We start from the raw sequence: 24,786 nt of genomic DNA, 5'->3' as shown, positions 1-24,786 counted from the left end.
TCAAGCAACTAAATGTTTTGATTCCTAAACTTACTCTCTTTAGAAACTTCTTATTCCTCCTCCATTCCTTGAGATGTAATTAAGCAAAGAAAATAAGAAAGTTTCAAAACAGAAAGTAACATTGTTGGTTTCTTTGCCTAAGCAACTAAAATTGTGATTGAAAGTGGAAATATCAATGGAAACACATTAATGTCGACAACTTCCCTATACCCAAATAATATGTCAACATATCCCCACCACATTATATTTTTCGAAGTTCTCGGAACCACAAAAAGTTGTAGCCTCACTTTCGATGTTCAAGTCAAATAGTGAAATTCTAAAAAGAATAAAATGAACGCTAACACACACGTTAGCACACGCAAGGTTATTTTTGATAACTTCAAAGAAGAACAATGCACCCTGACACACGCAAAATTATTTTTAGAAGAAAAATATTAATTCTAACGATATGCATACAAAATTAGAAAAAGTAAATTAATTTTAAGTTTACTGAAAACAAGAAGTTAAAAACGAAGTTGGTCATAAAATAAAGAGCTAAAATACAAATAACACAATAGTATAGTGCAAAACCATTGGAATGATTTATGTATTTGGGGAATTTTGAAATTGTCCAAAATTATGGATATGAAATTTTGATTGGAACTTTCTCCCATACAAATACTGTTCTCATAAACTAGCCAAGGACATGTGCATGGTCTAAGTGCAATTGAATGTTCAAAGTTCTTAATATCATTGACTTTGACCATTAGCTGATTATGAAAACAAATACCCAACTTTTTGGGTCAAACCATGTGACCAAATCTCCTATTAACAAAATAAATTTGTCCCTTATTGCTCTGTTCCCAAGTGGAATTTGTTTGTTAAAATTTATTGAGATAATTTGTAGAGTGTCTCTATAAATTTGTCAGAACAGATTCATTATAACCCTAAAAAGTCTTAGAGCATCTCCAATGGGACACTCTAATAAACACTCTAAAAATCTAGTTGTCAAGTGTCGAATAAAGATTCTATTTTCTAGTGTCAATATAGAGACACTCTACATTTGTTTGATCTCCAATGGAGATCTCTAAAATCTCTTACTTAATACACATGTCCCTCTTCAATTCAATAGATAAAAAGTAGTTGAAAAACAAAATTTTCTATTGGTTGGAATTATAAAGTAACACTTAGAGAGTCTCAAGTAGACACTCTCATTTTAGAGTTTCTCTCTCTAGACACTCTATAATAAATGTGTCCAACTCATAATAGAGTGTCTAACAAAGTGTTCCATTGGAGATGATTTTTTAACAAAAACTCCTAAAAGTCATATGTGGCACTCTAAGTGTTAGAGATTGAGTGTCCCATTGGAGATGCTCTTACTGATTCAGATAGATTACTATTAGCTTAATAATTGAGCTGCCATTTGTTGACTTTGTCAATTTTTGGGCCCAGTAAGAGTTGACCGGCCGCCACATACACAGTCATTCTTGGAGTGTTATATACTCACAGGTCACAAGTCTATTTCAGTGAATATGGCACACCAAAACCACATAAACTAACTTTCAAAAAAAAACACATAGACTAAGTAATGTTTGTGTTTTTTTTTTCTATTCTGACAATTGGCGAAGTCGGTTTGATTTGGAATGTTCTTAAACATATGTCTTTTCGTCGGAATCGTTTAATTGGTAGATTTAAGTGACTTTTTTGGATTCATTTGATTCCACTGCTACCAACTAATCCATCCATCTCTAACCTTTTCTCTAAGTCTCTCTAAACTCCAAATCTGTTATTTGTTGTTTCTCTTCATCTTTACTGTGGGGTTCGGGTGGTTATCAGGGGTTATACGAGTAAAGGAGTTTCTAAATGGGATTTCTTCATGAAGTGCCTTCAAAAGTATCTGGGCTTTGTAGTCAAGAAGAAGTGGATGTGCTTGTAAACTTCTTGTTTTAAAGTGCAAAAGCATTTTCCATTGGGCCTTAGAAATTGCGGCGGTGGTTGTAAAACTTCCACCAGTAACTCCAGCCTTAAGTTTCAAAACTAGACCATGTCCAATAAATCTGAGTTGGATGAGCAATTCCACTTGACTGCCTATACACACCCAAAAAAGAATAAGAAATGGAAAAGGAGAAAAAAAGATGAAGAATAAGTTTATGAACAAGAGGTTCTCATTGTCTGTTCCCTTAGCGCAATCCACCGAGAAGGGGGCCGGGGGGTTCTCTCTCCATGTCTGCCTGATGGGTTCTTTACAAATGGGACCAGGTAAGCTATATGAAAGAAGGAGAGAAACCCACTTGTTGTCGGATGTCTGCACTAGTAAAATGTCTACACTTACGAAAGTCTAATTTTAGTTATTGTGTTCTTTACCCATGTGGGAATTTCATAAGATCCGAGGATGTTTGTAAACCACCCCTTTTGAAAAACAAAATGATAATAAACGAAGAGTTTGATTGCATACAGGGAAACGAAACTTTATTTAGTAAAGGAAATTGATATAACTGGTTAATTTTCGTATTGTACTTTTTCTACCAGATATAACAACATGGACTTTTTAACTTTCTATCTCTAACTTCTTCTCTCAATCTCTCGATTGTTCTTCGATTTACCTTCTTCTTTGTCTGATTTGATTAACTTTTGGATTGATTCTACATCTCCACCAACAAAATTAAATAGTATAAATAAAGGGGAATAAAACAACGTTACGAATGTGTGGTGTCCCACTAGAAAATGTTGAGAGAGAAAATGCCATATTATGCATCCAGACTCCACAATGTTATGTCTCATTAGAATCGCTCCAAAATCCAACGAGTCAATAGTTGCCGATTTACCGGAAAATGGTCGGAACGAGCTAAGCAAAAGGCCACTTTGGCTCAGTAAATGCTTTTCAACCGTTCCATCTTTCATATCACTTGATAATCTGACCGTTAATTCATATCTCAACTACTAAATCCTACGGTTGTAGTTACTTATTTCATAGCTAATTATTGCACGGTCTGCCACCAAAATTTGAAATATACCATCAATGTCCCGGCTGGCTATTTTTCCATTTTTGAACTTTCCTCCTTAAAACTATCATATTCTGAAATCCTACCTAACTTATAAAATATTGTAATATAGTCCTTTGGTCTTTGACATCCCATTTACTATTTCTTTACACAAATATAAAAATAAGGTATATGATGTGAGGCTTTGTATCTATGTTGTCAGTGTTTTAGACATTTAAACTAAGGTATATGATGTGAGGCTTTGTATTTGGCGACATCCCATTTACTATTTGTTTGACGCCCATTTATCGATGTTGTCAGTGTTTTAGACATTTAAACTAAGGTATATGATGTGAGGCTTTGTATTGGCGACAACCCTACAAGCACACTTAAAAATGTCCTACATATTTAGCGTAAATCTACAGCCCAATCTTTAGAATCTTCTCCAGGAATGTGGGACTTATAATCTCCTACCTTTCGAGTATACTATTTGCAGATTTAATCTTATTTTAACATGATCAAGTTAAAAGACAACCCCTCAGATAACTTTAAGTTTGCGTTTTTTTTAACAAAAACTCAGGAGTTACAATCCTCCACCTTTAAAAGAATATTTGCCTTCGAAATTTGGATCAACTCACATCTTTCTCCAATGAATATTTATAGAGGATTCATTCTCCTTCCACGAGTCATTCTAACTCTTTCTTTTTAACTCGATTAACCTGTGTTCTACTGCGAGATCTCACGATTACGTCGAACAATTGATTTACAATTATTAAAAAAAAAATTCTTTTCTAGTAAGTCAAAACCAAGAAAGTGGATATGACTACAAACATATTCTTATAGTCAAAATAGTTGAGGAGAACGAGAGAAGTACATGTCCCTCAATATTTATGAGGAACAATTTCAACATATATATATATATATATATATATATATATACTAGGGTATGTCCCACACCTGTATCAATCAAATGTTACGAAATTCATTGTTATATTTTATTGAGAGAGAGAGAGATTTTTATTAGCTATTATTTTTTTGTTTATTATATCTTAAATTAGTTAATATTTTATTGAAAGAGAGAGAGAGATAGATTTTAATTTCTTTTTTTAACTCTTGAAATTTATTTTGTTTATTTTTTTCTTAAATTAGAATTTTTATTTCTAAGAAGGAAAGGATTATTGTTTTTTTTAAATAGGTAACTTTATTTCTACGAATGACTATATTTTAAATTTTGAGAAGGACTTCTAGACAATATCCTTTATTAAAAAAAAAGATGTTCGTCCCAGTCATCGTTTTCCCTTCTGTTTTATTATATAGATGGGACCGAGAATAAAGATAAACAAAATCTCTACCTTTTTGTCATTGCAATTTATTTATTATTTTGATATTAGAAGACAACAATTACAAAAGGTAAAAAATATTTCAACTTTCTTTTCCTTTCGATGATTATTTATAGTATACATAAGTACACACAAGAAATATCATAAAAAAAAAGTACACACAAGAAGTTGTAAACAAAAATTGAATACCTTACATAACGAGCAAGAGAAAACTCCACATTGCGATATGAGTTGAACCGTAATATTGACAACAGTAAAATTGTCTTCCGCTAGGTGGTAATGTTCGTCCCTTCGAGAAAGTAGAAACTTTTTATTTTTTATTTTGGAAAAAAAAATGAGGGTAGAGTTTGTGTGTGGATGTCTAGACAAAGCATGATTAACGATATAAACTACCACAATATTTTTAAATTTGACACAACCCTTCTATAATTTGATATTATATTGTGTTGTATTTTTTTTTTTGATGAAGATATTGTGTTGTATTTGATTCAACTTCTTGGACGACTTCCTTTGACTCAATTTCCTGAATCACTTCCTTTAACTCAATTTCCTGAATAACTTCTTCAGAACAAATCCTTTATCGTGTAAATTGATGTCAAGAGACTTTTTTGTATTAAAGCGAGGTTGACATTCTCTCTGAAATCTAGAGTTCCTATAGCCCCGCTCCCAATTAGCTTCAACTTTTAAAGCCAAGTTGCATGCGTCTTGAATCGTCCACATTGTTACTAACCCCACATTTTCTCTCAAACTATATCTCAAACTTAATTTTAATCCGTCCAAAAATCGATTAAAACATTATTAGGTTCAGTAAAGTTTTTTATACTGTTTTTCCGAGCCCACTTTGAGAACTCCTCATAATTCACCCATTGAATGCAAACCTTGTCTAAAGTTTTGGTATATCCTTAACAAGTGTTGCTGATAATCAGGAGGTAAGTACCATTCCTTCAAGTTCTCTTTCATAGACGACCAACTCTGGATTGAAGCTTTTTCTTGTCTCATCCTTAGATGTTGTAATTAATCCCACCAATCTGCGATGCTTCTTGTAAGTCTATAAGCAATGATTTTAACTATCTGCTCATTTGGAATAGTAGCCAATCGAAGAACTCTTCTATAGTTACATACCCATCGAGCATTGATCTTGTACTCATTATAATCTCTACGTGAGTGCATTTGAAATGAAAAATTGTTACTATGATAGTATTTCTCCATATTGATTGATCGATAACAAAATAGGGGGAAAACTAAATAATGTGATTCTTCTTGTTTTATTTATTTTCAATTTACTTAAACTAACTTTAGATACATCTTTGGAAAATTCATCGATGTGTTCTAAAGTGATCTTAGCGTAGATAATATTTAAACAGACGATCCTCGCTCTTATTGCCAAAACTGACGCAACGAAAAAGTCTGAAAAGAATTAGATCTTCGTCTAAAACTTTTAAAACTTAGAAAAAACCTTGAGACTCTGTCGACTTAGGAAACCTGAAACTAACAAATATTAAACTAAATACTTAATTTTGTTGATCAAACTTGATTAATAAAACAACTCCTAGACCCCCCCCCCCCCCCCCCCCCCCCCTTTTATAGCTTTAGGGTTTCCTTAACCCAATCAAGCTCAAATAACAACTTTTAATAAATAAAGGCCGTGGCTTAGGGGAATAAACAATAATCTCCAGTTAATAAATTCTCTAGGGAATCCATGTGTTTTCTTTACATTCTCAGGAAAATATTTTATTTTAGTCCAAAAACTGACTTGATCAACCATTGCCCCCTAATCTTCATCTTCTTTATCACCTTCACCACCACAACTTCACACCACCACCATTCCGACCACCATTGTCACATCTTCTCTTTCCTCTTTTCTCCTCTCTAACTCACTATTACCCCCTCTCCCTCTTTCTCTCTCTTGTTGCTTTCTTCTTTCTCTCTCGCTCTCATTGACTATCTCTTTGTCATTCTTACTCTAGATCTCTCTCTCTTTCATTGTAGATCACTCTCATTATTCCTCTCTCTTTCTCGCAGTCTCTGTCTCTCCCTCTCTCTCTCTCTTGGTCTGTATAGACTATATTTGAAAATCACATAGTTCGTGGCCACGAAACGTTTTTTAGCCACGAAATGATCATGACCAAGAAACATTTTGTAGCCACGAAATGGTCATTGCCACAAAACGTTTTGTGGACACGAAAACCTCGAGGAGGGTCTCACCAGAAACCCTCTTCGATGTCAGGTTCCGACGAAGGAAACACTTTCAGTTGTCGAACAGTGTCTATGTGAGAGAGGGAGAGAAACAACGAGAGATCGATTGAGAAACAATGAGAGATTGAAAGAGAAACACTATGAGATCGAGAGACATAGATATTGAGAACAATTGAGAGAAATAGTAAGAGATAGACAATGAGGAATCGAGAGAAGGGGTGGAAAAACGGTCTGGGAACCCGAGATCCGACCCAATCCGCCCGGACCGTTAGTACCCGAAATCCGAATGGAACCCGAGGCGGGTATACCCGGCCCTTTTTTCGGGCGGGCGTGGGCGGGACTCGGGCAAGACCCCCGACCCGACTCCCGGCCCATTACACCCGCCCGTTTATGAGTCCACTACCCGCCCGCCTGATAACTACCTGATCCGTCCGCCCGATATGACCATTACCCGCCGGTCCGTCTAATTAACTCTAAACCCATTAGTCAGATTATATCTTCTCAATAAATTTCCAAACCCATTAAAAACCATAAACTCCCTCCATTCTTCCTTCACTGTCTTCCACCTTCCTCCATTGTCTTCCACCTTCCTCCATTGTCTTCCACCTCCACCGCCCACCACTCCACCAGACTCCCACTCCACCAGACCACCACGCCACCACCGTTATTCTTTCTTTCTTTACGAACCGTAAAACCCTAAGGCTTCAATGTTCATTAATCGACCACCACATCTTCTCGGTTTCATCAATCGACCAAGTTAAGATCGGTTTGATGAGTTTTTGAAGATGTTTTCAGATCTGGATTTTGAATCTCTTGGTTCTACTTGTAGAGATGGTAAAGATTCTTTCCATGGGCTTTCAACAAGAAATTAGGGTTTGAACAAGAAATTATAATTTTTTAAGATGTTTTCAGGACTATTTGATGATGAAGATAATGAAGATTGAACAAGAAATTAGAGTTGTTTATATTTTAAATTCATTTTTATTTAGGGTTGAGTAATTGTTTTTTCACTCCAGTTTATGTAGATTTGATATGTAATCTTTGCCATGGTGCGATGATAAAACTTATCTGAAGTAGATTTATGTGTTGGTGTCAACCAATTCTTTTTTCTTACATAAATTTTTTTGTTTGCAGATGAGTTGGGATTGAATATTTGGAAAATGTAATTTTCTTTTTTGTTATTTAATTTTTGTTTCCTGTTGTTTATTTGTGTAATTTCTTTTTATGTGTTTTTTTGGTGTAAATCTTTTGAAGTATTTTTTTTTTTTGTAATTTTTGTCTATAATTAAGTTTTATTATTTGGTGTAATTTCTTTTTTTGTAATTAAGTTAATTTTATATTTTTTGTCAAAAAGCCCGCGACCCGTCCGCCCGAGCCCTTTAGAGCCTGACCGAGTTTTCAGGCGGAACCGAGTCGCAGGCACATATATACTCAATTTTGTATGGCCCGAATTGCTCGATAGTCTGATCGGACATTTTATTTTTCAGTCCGATCCGCCCGAGTCCGCGAAGCAAGAGTCCGAACCCGCCCGATTCCCACCCCTAATCGAGAGAGAAAAAGAGGGGAAAGAATAAGAGAGAGATGGTGAGAGACCGTGAAAGAGATAGATAGATGGATAGAGATAGGGAGATAGGGAGAGAGAAGATGAAAATTAAAGAGCAATGTTTGATCAAGTCAATTTTTAGACTAAAAAAATACACCCACAAGTCAATACTTATTGACTAAATTTTTATTCCTGGAGATTTTTCTTTATTCCCCAAATCGCAACCTAAATAAAATACTAATTTTCTAAAATTATAAAACTGCTAAATTTAATAATTCTCTACTGAAAAGAATAAGAAGCTACTAAAACAATTTGATTTGATGATATTTAAAATTTTCAGAAAATCTTCAGAAAATCTGGTTGCATCACCTATGTATACAAATTAAAGCCGGGAGGATGGTATTGGAAATATCTATTTCATACAGTGTGTCAGCATGACATGCATATTGCATTCGAGATCTACCCAAATTGAAATAAAAATAATTTAATAGAAGTTTAGTGACTAAAAAACAATTTATCTCAAAACCAAAGGGGTAATATTTGAAAAATCCACCAAGTTTATATCAATCACAAAAGACGCGTCTTTCCAGCCTGGGTTGTCACTTTTAATTCTCTCTTGGACCCACATAATAATCCTAAATTCTATTTTCACTCTCTTCCTACTTTCTCTCTCTCTCTAAAAATTATTTCTTCTTTTTTGATTTTGCCATTGAAACATTCAACATTAGCCCTCATCTATTACTCCACCACTCTCACCTCCAATGGCGTCGGAAACAACCCAATTTCTACTCCTCCTCTTCTTCTTTACTACCCTCACCACCACAACCACCGCCATTAAATCCGGCGAGCTTCCAATTTTCAGAGAAGCTCCAGCTTTCAGAAATGGAATTGGGTGTCCCAAAACAGCATGGTCTTCTTTTTCTTCACTTTCTCTCTCTAGAAAATTCCCTACTGACCATAACCCTTCAATCATTCACATAGCAATGACTCTTGACACTACTTATCTTCGTGGGTCGGTCGCCGGCGTTCTATCCGTCTTACAACACGCTTCTTGCCCGGAAAACATCGTTTTCCACTTCCTTGTTTCTCATCGTCGATCAGATCTTCATAAGACTATCTTAACCACATTCCCTTACCTAAAATTCCATCTTTACAATTTTGATACAAATCTAGTTAGAGGAAAAATCTCATTGTCAATTCGTCGAGCACTTGATCAACCATTAAATTATGCAAGAATTTACTTAGCTGATTTACTACCAAACAATGTGAATCGAATAATTTACTTCGATTCAGATCTAATTGTTGTTGATGATGTTGAAAAACTTTGGAAAATCGATCTGGGTAGTCATGTTTTAGGTGCTCCTGAATATTGTCATGCTAATTTCACTCATTACTTCACTGAAAAATTCTGGGGAAACCCTAATTTCTCAAAAGCATTTAAAGGAAGAAACCCATGTTATTTCAACACGGGTGTGATGGTAATTGATGTATTAAGATGGAAAGAAGGTAAATTTACAGAGAAATTGGAAAATTGGATGAAGATGCAGAAAAGATTTAGGATTTATGAATTGGGTTCATTACCACCATTTTTATTGGTTTTTGCAGGTGATGTTAAAGGGGTTGAACACAGATGGAATCAACATGGATTGGGTGGTGATAATCTTCAAGGGTTATGTAGAGATTTACATCCAGGTCCTGTTAGTTTACTCCATTGGAGTGGTAAAGGAAAACCATGGTTAAGATTAGATTCAAGAAGACCTTGTCCTTTAGATAGTCTTTGGGCACCATATGATTTGTTTCGACATTCTTCTTTGTTTTCAGATTTCTGAAAAATTCTGTGGGGAACTTCGATCTGGGTTGGTTGGTTGGTTTGTTCATTCATGGAGTTCTTATTGGTCTCATTCATCATCTCTTTCTAACTTTCTCTCTCTTAAATCTGCAAATAAAAAGTCAGTACTACTCACAAGGTAGAGAGAGAAAGGGTAAAGTTGGAAATACAAGAAATTTTGAAGGTGGGTGAGGATTACGATTGATTTTTGATGGTTGGATATTTGTTAGGTTTGAGTGAAACAAGAAGGTTTGATGGTTGACAATGATGATCCAACGGTTATTTCTTATTCTCTGATAAGTTAGCAAATGTATAGGATGAGGGATTATTTTTTCTGAACCTTTGTATTTTTGGTCCTAAATTATTGTTGACCTTAAATTTTGAGGTTGACTAATTCAATTTTTGTCAAGTAATTTTTGAGTTCTTTTTTACTTTACACTAATTGGTACTCTAATTGAGTAAAGTTTTTTAGATTTGTTGTTCTTAAGATTGATTAAAACTATTTTAGCTTATTTGATCTTTGCAGCCAATCACAATTTTAGTGGTCTTGATAAAAAGTACTTACGTGCTGTTTGTTTTTTTATTTTTTCAGATCTGAAATCTGAATTAGGGTTCTAATTCAGATTTCAGATGTTTGAATTTTAATTTACAAAAATCTGAAAACTTATCTGAATTAGATTTTTGTCTGAATTGGCTGAATATGAACCCACTTATTTCAGACTTTAAAACAAGTCTGAAATAAGGGTTCAAGTTCTGAAAAGTTCGAAATGACCTTTTTGCCCTCTTATTTTAGTAAACATTTCTAAACTTTCATCACCCGTCCGCCACCACATACCGCCGCCATCACATATCATCACCGCCACCACATATCTTCACCGCCACCACATACCATCGCCGCACCACCACCACCACCACCACCACCACCTCTGATCACAAATATACCACCACCACATAACCCTAAACTTTCATCACAAAACACACTAACAACACAGAAAAAACAATTAAAACAGGAAGTTACCAAGATTAGGTCAGATGTAGTATTTACATACATAAATGATGAACGATAATCACAAAGAAAAACCCTAAAAGAACATAAACCCTAGAAGAAAGGGTTATTTTTCTGACCCAAAACAAAGTATTTAGGACGAAAGATCTAAAGATTTAAATGACAAAACAAAGACTATCCATAATACCGCCTTCAAGATCCATAAGAACGACACAACGAACATCTCTACCACAACTAGCTTCATTATAATAGACGTTAATCCTCTCAAGTTGAAGTTCCAGATCTTCTTCACATCTTCCTGATCATGGTTAACTATACAATCTGGAATCTACTCGAAACCCTAGCAGGATTTGGCGAGGGTTACACTTTCTCATTCGTCTGGAGAGAGAGAGGAGACGGGAGGGAGGGAGAGAAGGAGAAAGAGAGGCAGGAACTGCCGTGTAGAAAGAGAGAGCAAGAAAGAGGATAAGAAAGTTAGAGGTTAGGGTTTCTGTGGGTTATATATATCACGAGGGTATAAATGTCAAAATTTTGTTTCAGACTTAATTATTCAGATTCGAAAAACAAACATCTGACTTGTAAACAATTTAGATAATTCAGATTCAACCAATTTCAGTTCAGCTAATTCAGATTCAGCTAATTCAGATTCAGACACACTTAAAAAAACAAACACAACCTTAGTCTAATGAATTTAGCTCAATTATCAATTATTGAGAGGGATCTCAATTGCCATGGTCAAAAAACCATTTTTTAAACATATTTTCCTTGTTTGATTGAGGCAATCTAGTTAACGATCTTAAGAAATTAAGTACATCTTTCAATAAAAATTCGAAAAGAACATTGATTTTATAAGCTCAGCCTCGTATGGTGAAGTAGGAGTTTGAGCTTGCAACCGTTAAATGTTAAGTAATATATGTTATTTTAGAACAATCAGAAGTAATAAGTTACAAATCACCCAAACTCCACTTATTATAAAACATAAAAGTATCTTATATCACCTACAACATTGAAGAACTTGAACTCAATCAGAGTTCATTTCAGTACTGTAGAGTATAAAAAGCACTTTCTATAACTTATTAAAGAAACAATTTTCTCGCCCCATGTTCGATTTTATGTCTAATGTCTTTCTTTCGTTTTCATTGAAGTTGAACAAGTATGCAACTAATTAGAATAATGTTCGAATTGACAATTTTGTAAGAGAAACTTAATAGTGATGAATCAAATTTTATATCAAGATCTTTTCAACTTTCTTATTAAATAATTTTGAAGCAACCCTTTTTAATGAGTTGAGGTGGGAGACGAGGGTTTATGCACGTGAAATGAAAAAGGAAGAGATAAGAACACTATATATAGTTTGGTGGACAAAACTTGGTTAGGTTCTTTCTTGTTGGATCATGTGATTATATGTCCTCACTTGTCTTTATTTCTTGTTCCAATTCTTCTTGCCAATGTTACAAATTATTCTTGTCAATAAGTCCAATGCCTTTTAGATTTTAAAGAATGGTCCTCATAGCAAGTGTTAAAAAACAAAATAATTCTTGAAAAGGAAGTATGGAAGTATGGAGGTTTAGGTTTATCAAGTGAAAATCTAAAACCATTAGATCCAAATTGCACATTACGATTTGATCTCGAATTTAATTGAATCCATTATATAAAGAAAATTAGAAGTATAGTTTTAGTATATAATGTGACCAAGGTGTAAAGTAGGGCAAAGGAAAAGATTGAAGAATCGAAAGATTCATCTTTATAAATGTCGGTGATACCCACTAGAACTTGTCACTATATGGTAATAGCTGGTGTTATGTTTTTGACCAAAATTAGATAACTAATGCGGAGGGTCGTGACCAATTCGTTGCACAAGTTTCTGACAAACCATAACACACAAGAATAGATTACGAGTATATAACCAACCCTACCATTGAGAGTTGATGACTGGTAAGTTTTAAAAACGTTTCGCGTAAGGATTATTGTCACGCCGTCAAAGAATCTAGCTCAATCAATATGCCATCAAGCGCGACCATATATAACATAGAAGTCGCATTTGGATAGGGCGAACAATTAGCTAGAGTAGTGAATTCAAACCTGACGACAAATGAGGGAAAATTGGCCACATTAAAATTACATCTGAGGAGGTCCATTTGATATCCAAAAACTTCTCCGCAACAATTGGACAAGTTAGTAATTTTGGATGAACTAGAAAACACCTTTTAATGTGCTAAATCTAGTTTGACTGTATTTATTTTGAGACGCCCTAAATCGATTGTCCCCGGGTTAACTTCGTTACAAAATTCGGTGGATGGCTCAAGACCCACTCAATTCAATAAGTCTAAAATCACTATCCTAATTAGTTTTTCAAGTAGCTAATATCAAATATATTAGTATAGATATTACATAAACCAGTGTTCTGAAACGACACAATTAGAATGATATGACATTGTTCATAAAAAAAAAGAATGATATGGCATTATTCTATCATATTTCTTCTATGCTATAACATTTCTTTTGCTATTTGATCATTATATCACTTCTTTACACGGGTTTATTTTATGCTAAAAGTGTCATATTGTATCGGCAAATCCATAACAATGTTTATTTAGTAAAACAGGTAAAATATTGTATCTAATTGAAAATGAGTACTCTCCCCAAAGGGTTGGAGGGGGACAAAACTTCTAAACAAAAGAGTTAGCAATGCACAAGTATAGTCCCACATCTTCGAGGAAAAAGAAAGACTGAAGACCAGAGTGGTATAAGAGAAGGTTGATGATGAGTTGATAACATACTTACCTGGACGGGGTCAATGGTTGATCAAGAAGGACCATGGCCTAGGTTAGTGACTTCCATTGCACTTTGGAGGGGCACTCGCCTAAGATCTACCCAAGTGGTGGAGTCTATGTCATAATTTGTGTTAGAGGGGGTACGCGTTCGCGCGGCCCCTGCCAATTTCTAATTGAAATGAGCCGCATAGTATAGAATTAGCTAATTAGGTGTTCTCTCCACTTCCCCAACCAAATAGGTTCATTCTCCTATAATAACCATTTAGAGTAGTTTTGGATAATGATTTTGCAGTCTAATACTCTAATATATGCCTCTAAGCATGCCTACTAATAGATTTTAAAATTGGTTCATGGAACTACAAATAATGTGGAAGCACAAATTCTGCATAATAATTTTACATAAGTTCGGTTATTTTGTATGATAAATTTGTTTCTGATTGAAAACCAGTTATGCAAACTTAGTTTGGTTTGACATGTTTGGCTCACTTTTACGTCTACCGTTTTATTTTAGGTGGTACTGCGAGTGCGAATTGTAGTGAAATTCCTTGGGTAGTTTGTGCTTTGAAATTGTCTGTGGATTGAGGTCTTAACTGGAAGGTGGTAGTATTGTGCTTTGAAATTGTCTGTGGCTTGAGCATTAACTTTGCTAAAACTCATGTAGGAACATTTGGAGATTGTAATGGGACTGTACTTCCCTGTAGTTACAGGCTGCCTATGGTCCCTGTAGTCCCACATCTTGGAAGAAAAAGGAAAGCTATGGAGTATGGATCTTAGTCATAGAAAAGCAAGTTGGTGAGAAACTTTTGTTTATTTTTGTAACGGTAGTATTCTCAAGAATTTTTTTTTTGAATTGTTGAGCGTGTGCCTCAAACTCTTAACCTCTAAGGTGGAAGGTTATATCTCTTACCACTCCAACCAAAGATTGTTGGCTACTCCAGAGAAAGTTAAGTCATATAGATTCCATTGTTTTAGTCACCAGGAAATCTAAGAGAAAAACCAAATCGAACAATAACGCATATTAATCGTCATCCAATAAAAATATGTTTGTGTCATGAAATAAACCACATACTTCGAGAAAAAAAGAAATAAACCACATGAATTAATGGAAGCCTCACGAGTTGAACGCTCACATAACTAATACTATAGAATTGCTAATTTGACAAATAATACATTTGCTTCAAAATAAATAAAAAAATTTAAGTGTCAAGGGTTATTTATAGAAAATGCAAAAAAAATTTGGACCATTTCTCGATTTGTGCGTGTCATCCTTGCGCAGGGGCCATGCTAATCTTCTCTGTATCGTTCCAATTTTATCGGATGTCCCCGAAGGGACAATGTATCTTCTTGCCATTCAATATAAGAAACAATATTACTTAATAAATTCTATCAGTGTGGGACTAATATTTGTCGATACTTGTTGCCTATAGAGTACTGTGCTTCATATATTATAATTGAACCCAACTTGCGCAAGGCCAGTTTAAAGGCAGTGGCAAATGTGACTTAGGCTGGTTGTCTGCCGTTTGGAAACTCTGACTATGAAAAATGAGTGTTATATATATCATGGCAAAATTGATGAACTAATACGTAAATCGAGGACTATTTAACCTTCACATTGCTAATCAGACCCACTAACTCCTCTTAACGAACAAAAGTTCTTTCAGTCTTTCATTGTGATTAACTTATACGTTTCGAGCAAGTACAAAACTTCTGTTTACACTTCCAACTCAATAGTCTATCAAATAATGAGTTAACAAGGAGAAGAGAAAACAAGCCAATGGAGAAGAAGATGGAAATTCTGTGATGATTTTGTTTATGGTAAGAATAGCAAGCTACATTTTATCTGTCATCTAACAAAAAGTATTTTCAGCTCGAAGTACACTGCACCTTAAAGAGTGTTTGAGAGTACTGCACCGACTAATGAAATGACTAAGGTCATATTATTTAGGGATTTCGCCCTCATTATTTTAATTGGTTTGAGTTGGATAGTCGCACACCTAGTATTGTGTTTGAATTCTCGCACACCTAGTATTGTGTCATTGCCAATTCCACAAGTAATAGGTCCACTGGGCAAATTAGCTCTACCACATCGAAATAAAATCGAATCAAGTTCCAAGGGTGCCGAGAAAATAATCATTCACTTTCAACAAACAAAAAAAATAAAAAAATCATATATGCCCACAATCTTGCTACATTTATCATTTGTGCTTGTCGGGATAGTAGAAAAGTAATGAAGGAAGGCATATGAATCTCCAGGCTACTCATACTCCATCAGAGGATTGGAAAAAAAAATTTGGACCATTTCTCGATTTGTGCGTGTCATCCTTGCGCAGGGGCCATGCTAATCTTCTCTGTATCGTTCCAATTTTATCGGATGTCCCCGAAGGGACAATCCAACTTCTTAGCATTGAAGATAAGAAGCAATATTACTTAATAAGTTATACCAATGTGGGACTATTCTTTCCTGATACTTACTGCCTATAAAGCTTTGCGCTTTCTGCCTTTTGCAAACTCTGATAATGAAAAAATGAGTAGTATATCATGGTTAAATTGATGAACTAATATGTAAAATCCAAGATTACTTAACCTTCATATTGCTAATATGACCCAGTTTAACTAACAAAAGTCTTTTGTGATTAACTTATATGTTTGAGCGAGTACGAGCTTCTTTAACACTTCCAACTCATAAGTCTATCCAATAATGCGTTAAACAAGGAGAAGTAGAGGAAGAAGAAGAAACAAACCAATGTAGAAGAAGAATAGAATGTAAATTTGGTAATGGTTTTGTTTATGGTAAGGATAGCGTGTACATTTATTCGGTCATCTAACAAAAAGAATTTTTAGCACAAAGAATGCTGCACCTTAGGGCGTCTGATAAAAGTACTCCATCCATCAATGAAAATGACTAAGGTCATATGATTTAGGGCGTTTGCCCTCGTTACCAATTGGTTTGAGTTGGATGCTCGCACACCTAGTATTGTGTCATAGCTAATTTCACAAACAATAGGGCCACTGGCCACATCAGCTATACGAGATCCAAGTAAAACCGAATCAAGTTTTAAGAAAATAATCATACATGCCCTCAATCTTGATAGATTAGCTACATTTATCGTTTGTCCTTTTTGGGTTGGAGTAGGAAGGTAGACAAAAAAGCCATGAAAAAAACTCCAAGCTCCCTTTGGTACAAGTTATTGGCTTAGGTATATTTGAAACTTGTCTTTGAGGACCCACTAACTCCTCTTAACGAACAAAAGTTCTTTCAGTCTTTCATTGTGATTAACTTATACGTTTCGAGCAAGTACAAAACTTCTGTTTACACTTCCAACTCAATAGTCTATCAGAACTTCTGTTTACACTTTCAACAAAAAAAACAAGGAAAAGAGAAAACAAGCCAATGGAGAAGAAGATGGAAATTCTGTGAAGATTTTGTTTATGGTAAGAATAGCAAGCTACATTTTATCTGTCATCTAACAAAAAGTATTTTCGGCTTGAAGTACACTGCACCATAAGAGTGTTTGAGAGAAGTACTGCACCGACTAATGAAATGACTAAGGTCATATTATTTAGGGATTTCACCCTCATTTTAATTGGTTTGAGTTGGATAGTCGCACGCCTAGTATTGTGTTTGGATTCACTCACACCTGGTATTGTGTCATTGCCAATTCCACAAGTAATAGGTCTACTGGCCAAATTAGCTCTACCACATCGAAATAAAATTGAATCAAGTTCCACACTTTCAACAAACAAAAAAAATAACAAATTATATATGACCACAATCCTGATATTAGCTACATTTATCATTTGTGCTTGTTGGGATAGTAGAAAGGTAATGAAGGAAGGCATATGAATCTCCAGGCTGCTCATACTCTATCAGAGGATTGGAAAAAAATTTGGACCATTTCTCGATTTGTGCGTGTCATCCTTGCGCAGGGGCCATGCTAATCTTCTCTGTATCGTTCCAATTTTATCGGATGTCCCCGAAGGGACACTATACCTTCTTGAGCACTCCTATAAGAATTTTATCTATTCCCCCAATGCTACCAGTGTGGGACTAATTTTTCCAGGATCCAACTACCTCACAGCTTTGGGCTTCCTAATTAAAGACAGTATATCGAGGTCTCGTTTAAACTCAATCAGTGCATTGGTATCGAAAATAGAATTTAGGCGGGTTTTCTCCGGTTTGCAATGTCTGTTGTTGAAAACTTAAAATATGATGAACTGGTAGGTAGATTCTGGATTATTTAATCTTTACATTGGCAATCAGACCCACCAACTCCTTTTAATTTACAAAGCTTCTTTCATCTTTTCTTCGTCATTAATCTTTACATAATTACATTTGGATTTTGTTATTATGCAAACAACCATTTTTAATAGTGTCATCCCTAGCTATCTTTTTCCATTCGTTACAAAGTCTTGTATTTACTACGTGAAGTTTGTGACTTGTGACAAGTATAACACTATAATGTGAAGGGTAGTCGACTTTTCCTTTGACGTAGGACATCATGACTTGGGACAATCAACGTCGACATTAGCTTTTGTGGGTTAGTTTGAGAGATTTTTTCATTGACCCCGTGGTTAATGGTGATAATTGAACTACACCCTCGTTTTTCTCAAACGAATAACATAGGGCGAAAACCCTCACAACCTGATTAAGTAGGGCATTGGCTCAAAAAATACGACACAAACATGTGAGAATAGCACCATAAGAGTTAGAGTTCGTTACTAATTGGTTGGAGTAGGATGGCGGCACTGCACCACTATCAGGTTGGAGTAAGATCTTGGCAAGGTAAACAGGAAAGGCCACGAAGGAATCTCCAAGTTGGCCTAGCTCCATCCCCTCCACACATGTTATTGACTTAGGTTAAAGGTTTCCTAGTTTTGCTACTTCTCTCGCTTGACTTTAGAAATTATCTCTTACCATTGAGATTTAATGAACTGATCTTACAATTCTTTCTCCATGAATATTTTCATTAATCTTGAGAGAAGGTGAGAGAGGTTTTAAAAAAAAATTTGGACCATTTCTCGATTTGTGCGTGTCATCCTTGCGCAGGGGCCATGCTAATCTTCTCTGTATCGTTCCAATTTTATCGGATGTCCCCGAAGGGACACTATATCTTGTTGGTCAGTCCTATAAGAATGTACCCTATTTTCCAAATTCTAACAGTGTGGGACTAATCTTTCCAGGATCCAACTACCTCACAGCTTTGGGCTTCATAGTTAAAGTCAGTATATCCAGGTCTAGTTTAAATTCAATTAGTCCATTGACAATCGGAAATTGAATTTAGTGGGGTTTTCTCCAGTTTGCAATGTGTGATTACATTGCCAATCAGACCCACCAACTCCTTTTAACTTACAAAGCTTCTTTCAGCTTTTCATCGTTATTAATCTTTACATATAGATTTACTGATTATAAAATAAACCATTTTCTATGACGTTTTCCGTACTTATCTTTTTGAGCTCGTTACAAAATCGTGTGTTTACTACCGGATGGTTGTGACAAGTATAACACTATAACTTTAAGGGCAGTCGACTTTTCCCTCGATGTAGAACACAATTTGGGACAATTAACATCGAAATTGAGTTTCACGGGTTAGAGTTTGAAAATATTTGTCATTGACTCCCAGGTTAATGTCAATACTTGAACTGCATCCCTGTTCTTGTGAAACGGTTACTATTGTCACCCTCTTTTGGCAGAAACCCTCACGACCTTGTTAAGCAGCGCTTGTGCTAATGTTAAATGCATACCAAACTGACGAAGATCCCTTCCCTTACATGATTACTTCCTATTCAAACTAAGAATGAGTTGAAAAGGAAAACAAAGTAATGGTGAAGAAGAATACTTAGGATGTACTACAACTCAATGATAATTTTATTCATGGTAAGAATATCATGTTCCATCGTCATATGCTATCGAATAAATATACGTTTGGCTTAAAAAGAATACAACACAAGTATGCGAGAATACTTGCAAGAAAGAAAAATGCGAGAATAACACCACATGAACAAACGAAAGCCTCGTAACTAATTAAGTTCACGAGAATTAGAGCTTTTTCCCTCGTTATTAATTGGTTAGAGTTGGATGCACGCACACACACTTTTCACTGTACCACTATCATGGTGGAGTTAGATTCCGAGAAGGTAAATATAAAAAGCTACAAAGGATTCTCTTTAGGCTAGCCTTGCTCCATGGCTTCATACAAGTTATTGACTCAGGTTGAAGGTTTCCTAGTTTTCCTACTTCTGAAGTTTATCCTAAGAACTCGGCTCTTAGCTTATGATGCTTCATGCTTGGATGTTTCGTCAACTGTGACAAAAGTTGTCGAAAACCTTCGACTGGAGTAGTCAACAATTTTGTTTCTGATCTCAATGTCAGAGGTTTGATGCATACCGGGTTCAAACTCGAAAGCTTTGTAAATTCCATCGAAAGAACCGAAAATGGAAAAAAAATTGGACCATTTCTCGATTTGTGCGTGTCATCCTTGTGCAGGGGCCATGCTAATCTTCTCTGTATCGTTCCAATTTTATCAGATGTTCCCGAAGGGACACTACATTATCCTGATCACTAGTATAACAATTCATTCTATTTCTCCAATGCTACCAGTGTTGGACCAATCTTACCGGCATCCAATACGTCACAGTTTTAGACCTCATAATTAAACCCCTTATACAAGCCCTGTTTCAGCCCAATCAGATGTACGCCGTAAAGCTATTAGCTTTTTGATGATTAAAAAATCGATCTAGTCAAGTCAGATAGATCCTCACACAAAACCTAATCATCTTCTTGAACTCTGAGAATTGGGGAAGATAATAAATTGATTGATCAATACTAACTCCTTTTAACTTACAAAGCTTCTTTTGGCCTGTCATTGTCATTAATCTTTACGTACAGATTTACTGATTAAGCAACCAACCGTTTTTTATAATGTCATCCGTAATCATCTTTCTCCCTTGGTTACAAAGTCTTGTATTTACTATGTGATGGTTATGACAAGTATAACAATATAACTTGAAGTGCAGTCGACTTTTCCCTTGATGTAGGACACAGCTTGAGACAATTCACGTCGACATTAGCTTTTGTGGGTTAGAGTTTGAGAGTTTTTTTAATACTATGGCCCCTCTAAAAAAATGAAAACCCTTTCAACCTCATGAAGTAGAACGCCGACACTGCACCGATCAGGTTGGATTAAGATCTTGGATGGTAAACAAAAAGAACACGAGCGAGTCTCCAAACTGACCTAGCTCCATCCCTCCATACAAGTTATTGACTTAGGTTAAAGGTTTCCTAGTTTTGCTACTTCTCAAGTTTGTCGACTCTCAATTAGAGTTGGGAGGGTTGAAAAAAAACTTGGACCATTTCTCGATTTGTGCGTGTCATCCTTGCGCAGGGGCCATGCTAATCTTCTCTGTATCGTTCCAATTTTATCGGATGTCCCCGAGGGGACGTACTATCTTCTTGATCACTCCTATAAGAATCAATTCTATTCCCCCAATGCTAACAGTGTGGGACTAATCTTTCCAGGATCCAACTACCTCACAGCTTTGGGCTTCATAATTAAGGTCAGTATATCCAGGTCTAGTTTAAACTCAATTAATCAATTGACAATCGGAAATAGAATTTAGGCGGGTTTTCTCCCGTTTGCAATGTCTGATGTTTTTTTTTTGTTGACAGAAATATGATGAACTGGTAGGTGGATTCTGGATTGTTTAATCTTTACGTTGCCAATCAGACCCACATTTGGATTTAGTTATTATGCAAACAACCATTTTTAATAGTGTCATCCACAGCTATCTTTTTCCATTCCTTAGGAAGTCTTGTATTTACTACATGATGGTTGTGACTTGTGATAAGTATAACACTATAATGTGAAGGGTAGTCGACTTTTCGTTTGATGTAGGACACGACTTGGGACCATTAACATCTACATTAGCTTTTGTGGGTTAGTTTGAGAGATTTTTTCATTGACCCCTGGGGTAACGGTGATAATTGAACTACACCCTCGTGTAGTCGTGTTTATGAAACGAATAACATAGGGCGAAAACCCTCACAACCTAATTAAGTAGGCCGGCCTTGGCTCAAAAAATATGACACAAACATGTGAGAATAGCACAACAAGAGTTGGAGCTCGTTACTAATTGGTTGGAGTAAGATCTTGAGATGGTAAACGAAAAAGGCACCAAGGAATCTCCAAGTTGGCCTAGCTCCATCCCTCCGTACAAGTTGACTTAGGTTAAAGGTTTCCTGGTTTTGGTACTTCTCAAGTTTTTCTTCAGAAATTATCTCTCACCGTTGAGATTTAAGGAATTGATCTTATGATTTTTTCTGTATGGATATTTTTGCGAATCTTGAGAGAAGTTGCTTAAGACTCTCGACTAGAATAGTCAAGAATTTTATTTCTGATCTCAAGGTTAGAGGTTTGAGGCGTTCTGGATTCAAATTTCAAACTCCCTTTTGCGAGTAGAGTAATAAAAAACAGTTTTTCCAAGATGGGAGGTTTGAAAAAAAATTTGGACCATTTCTCGATTTGTGCGTGTCATCCTTGCGCAGGGGCCATGCTAATCTTCTCTGTATCGTTCCAATTTTATCGGATGTCCCCGAAGGGACAATATATCTTGTTGGTCAGTCCTATAAGAACGTACACTATTTCCCAAATTCTACCAGCGTGGGACTAATCTTTCCAGGATCCAAGTACCTCACAGCTTCGGGCTTCATAGTTGAAGTCAGTATATCCAGGTCTAGTTTAAACTCAATTAGTCCATTGACAATCGGAAATTGAATTTAGTGGGGGGTTTCTCCAGTTTGCAATGTGTGATGTTGAAAACTTGAAATATGATGAACTGGTAGGTAGATTCTAGATTATTTAATCTTTACAGTGCGAATGAGACCCACTAACTCCTTTTATCTTACAAAGCTCCTTTCCCTCTTTCATTGTTATTATATTTTTTAGCTCGTTACAAAGTCTTGTGTTTACTACGAGACGGTTGTGACAAGTATAACACTATAACTTTAAGGGTAGTCTACTTTTCCCTTGATGTAGGACACAATTTGGGGCAATTAACATCGACATTGAGTTTCCTGTGTTAGAGTTTGAGAGATTTTTTCAAAGACTCCTAGGTTAATGTAAATACTTGAACTACATCCATGTTCTTGTGAAATGATTAATATTGTCACCTTTGGCGAAAACCCTCACGACCTTGTTAAGTAGCGCTGGCCTAATGTTACATGCATGTGAAACTGACGAAGATCCATTCCTTTACATTAATACTTCTTATTCAAACTAAGAATGAGTTGAAAAAGAAGAAGAAGAAGAAGAAAACAAAGTAATGGAGAAGAAGAAGAATACTTGGGATGTAGTACAACTCAATGATGATTTTATTCATGGTAAGAATATCATGTTCCATCGTTATATGTCATCGAATAAATATACGTTTGGCAGTTTGGCTTAAAGAATACAACACAAGTATGCGAGAATACTTGCAACAAAAAAAAGAATATTCGAAAATAACCTCACATGAACAAACAAAAGGCTCGTAACTAATTGGTTGGAGTTGGATGGCCACATGCACACTTTCAATGTACCACTATTATGAGAAGGTAAATATAAAAAGCTTGGAAGGAATCTTTCTAGATACTAGGCTAGCCTTGCTCCATATCTTCAATTCTTCATACAATGGTACAAGTTATTGATTCAGGTTGAAGGTTTCCTACTTCTGAAGTTTGTCCTAAGAACTTGGCTCTTAGCTTATGATGCTTCATGCTTGGATTTTTCGTCAACCATGACAAAAGTTGTCAAAAACAGGAGTAGTCAACAATTTTGTTTCTGTTTAGAAAAAAAGCTCTGTAGTGGCCGGAAGTTCATAAACGGTTATCTTGAGGCGGAGCAGTTAGTGTAGCCACCCTTTCCTTGGTCTTATAGGGCCTTTTTCTTGGTCTTCAGGGCCTTTCATGTATGTGATTCTCTCTAAACTCTCTACCACTTTCAGATCCAACCATGGAACCAGATGATCCCTTCTTGATTCAATTAGCAGAACTATCCACAAATGAACCGGCTTTCAAAATTGCACATAACAACGAGGAAGAAATTGAAACATGCGATTACAGACAACAATGCGTAGTCAAGGTGATTAGTTACAGGCAATTTTCTATTGAATTACTTACAAGGAAACTTAAAGGTGTATGGAATCTACCTTTTCCCTACACATTTACAGAGATCTCACACAATATCTTCTTGGCAAAACTTGGCACTTCCGGGGAAGTGGACATCATAGCAAAGAGTGTTGTTTGACTGGTATTATGAAAAAACCAAGAATCTGGTCTTCCTGTTTTAATAAAAACAGGGATACACTTTACAGTGTCTTTCTGAAATAAATTCAGAGATAACTTTAATTCTAAAAGTGTTACTGTATTCTAACAGATTAAACAAGAAAAGAAAAACTAATATAATTTAAAACAATGATAAACTAAAAAGTTAGAGAGAGAAAGCCGAGTCGAGTTGTCTCTTTCCTTAAGACAGTGAACACCCTGGTATTAGTACTAAAACCAGTAAGGTGTTTGTCTCCCAGGATACAACGGCTGTACCTTTCAGTGTGACGACTAAGAGTACTTCGTTTTTCTGAAAGCGTGCGAACTTAGAACAAGCAGTAAGAACGACAGATGACTTGACTTCTTAAACTCTAAATGCTCTTGTAACTTTGAATGCTAAAACTTTCGTGTTTTGTTTGCTGGATTTTGTTTGGTATTTATAGAAGTATTGGTGACACTTCAGACAGGTGCCTTAGAAAAGAATGGATGCTTCCCAACAGTCATATTTGTCTGTTGGTTTTCGGGTGCCATGTTGACCGTCAGATCTTAACGGATCTATCTTAAAGAGCGCCAAATATCCTGACCGTCAGATCATATCTATGATCGTAAAATCCAAGGCTCCAATCGCTCCTCGCGACGATGCGTAAGTGCAAAGTGCAAAGTGCGTGCGGGCGCCTCAAAAGCGCCCAATGCGCCCTAAACGCCCATTCGCCCACGCCGCGCGTGCGCGTGCGTGGTTTGCGTGGTGCAAACCACGTGAGTCACCTTTCTATTTTAAAGAACATACCATAAATATATGGAAGGTTCTATATAAGGAAATAAAATGTTTCCTCCTTCGTAAA

General features: G+C 35.8%; 1 protein-coding gene and 8 non-coding genes across 9 annotated transcripts; 2 read left to right on the top strand and 7 right to left on the bottom strand.

The window, feature by feature from the left end:
- Positions 1 to 8,697: 8,697 nt before the first annotated feature.
- Positions 8,698 to 10,379, top strand: GATL3 (galacturonosyltransferase-like 3). The gene has a single exon (XM_086637545.1). The coding sequence runs from the start codon at positions 8,801 to 8,803 to the stop codon at positions 9,866 to 9,868; it is 1,068 nt and encodes a 355-aa protein (XP_086493671.1). The 5' UTR covers positions 8,698 to 8,800; the 3' UTR covers positions 9,869 to 10,379.
- A 3,270-nt stretch (positions 10,380 to 13,649) lies between these two features.
- Positions 13,650 to 13,809, top strand: LOC147563411 (U1 spliceosomal RNA). Its single transcript, XR_015231690.1, has one exon. It is a non-coding gene; the product is annotated as a U1 spliceosomal RNA (small nuclear RNA).
- A 1,068-nt stretch (positions 13,810 to 14,877) lies between these two features.
- Positions 14,878 to 14,980, bottom strand: LOC147563410 (U6 spliceosomal RNA). The gene has a single exon (XR_015231526.1). It is a non-coding gene; the product is annotated as a U6 spliceosomal RNA (small nuclear RNA).
- Positions 14,981 to 15,931: 951 nt separating this feature from the next.
- LOC147563409 (U6 spliceosomal RNA) lies at positions 15,932 to 16,034 on the bottom strand. The gene has a single exon (XR_015231525.1). It is a non-coding gene; the product is annotated as a U6 spliceosomal RNA (small nuclear RNA).
- A 1,494-nt stretch (positions 16,035 to 17,528) lies between these two features.
- LOC147563408 (U6 spliceosomal RNA) lies at positions 17,529 to 17,631 on the bottom strand. Its single transcript, XR_015231524.1, has one exon. It is a non-coding gene; the product is annotated as a U6 spliceosomal RNA (small nuclear RNA).
- A 1,017-nt stretch (positions 17,632 to 18,648) lies between these two features.
- LOC147563407 (U6 spliceosomal RNA) lies at positions 18,649 to 18,751 on the bottom strand. Its single transcript, XR_015231523.1, has one exon. It is a non-coding gene; the product is annotated as a U6 spliceosomal RNA (small nuclear RNA).
- A 1,334-nt stretch (positions 18,752 to 20,085) lies between these two features.
- LOC147563406 (U6 spliceosomal RNA) lies at positions 20,086 to 20,188 on the bottom strand. Its single transcript, XR_015231529.1, has one exon. It is a non-coding gene; the product is annotated as a U6 spliceosomal RNA (small nuclear RNA).
- Positions 20,189 to 20,983: 795 nt separating this feature from the next.
- Positions 20,984 to 21,086, bottom strand: LOC147563405 (U6 spliceosomal RNA). The gene has a single exon (XR_015231527.1). It is a non-coding gene; the product is annotated as a U6 spliceosomal RNA (small nuclear RNA).
- A 1,057-nt stretch (positions 21,087 to 22,143) lies between these two features.
- LOC147563404 (U6 spliceosomal RNA) lies at positions 22,144 to 22,246 on the bottom strand. Its single transcript, XR_015231522.1, has one exon. It is a non-coding gene; the product is annotated as a U6 spliceosomal RNA (small nuclear RNA).
- Positions 22,247 to 24,786: the final 2,540 nt, after the last annotated feature.

This window comes from Eschscholzia californica, unplaced genomic scaffold (assembly GCF_041429995.1).
Source record: "Eschscholzia californica isolate CP2 unplaced genomic scaffold, dmEscCali1.0.p SCAF_1, whole genome shotgun sequence".
NCBI lineage: Eukaryota > Viridiplantae > Streptophyta > Magnoliopsida > Ranunculales > Papaveraceae > Eschscholzia > Eschscholzia californica.
This window is presented reverse-complemented; position numbering and strand designations above follow the sequence as displayed.

Bases quoted from the DNA above. Each gene is read 5' to 3' on its own strand.
- GATL3 (XM_086637545.1), top strand. From the start codon at position 8,801: ATGGCGTCGGAAACAACCCAATTTCTACTCCTCCTCTTCTTCTTTACT.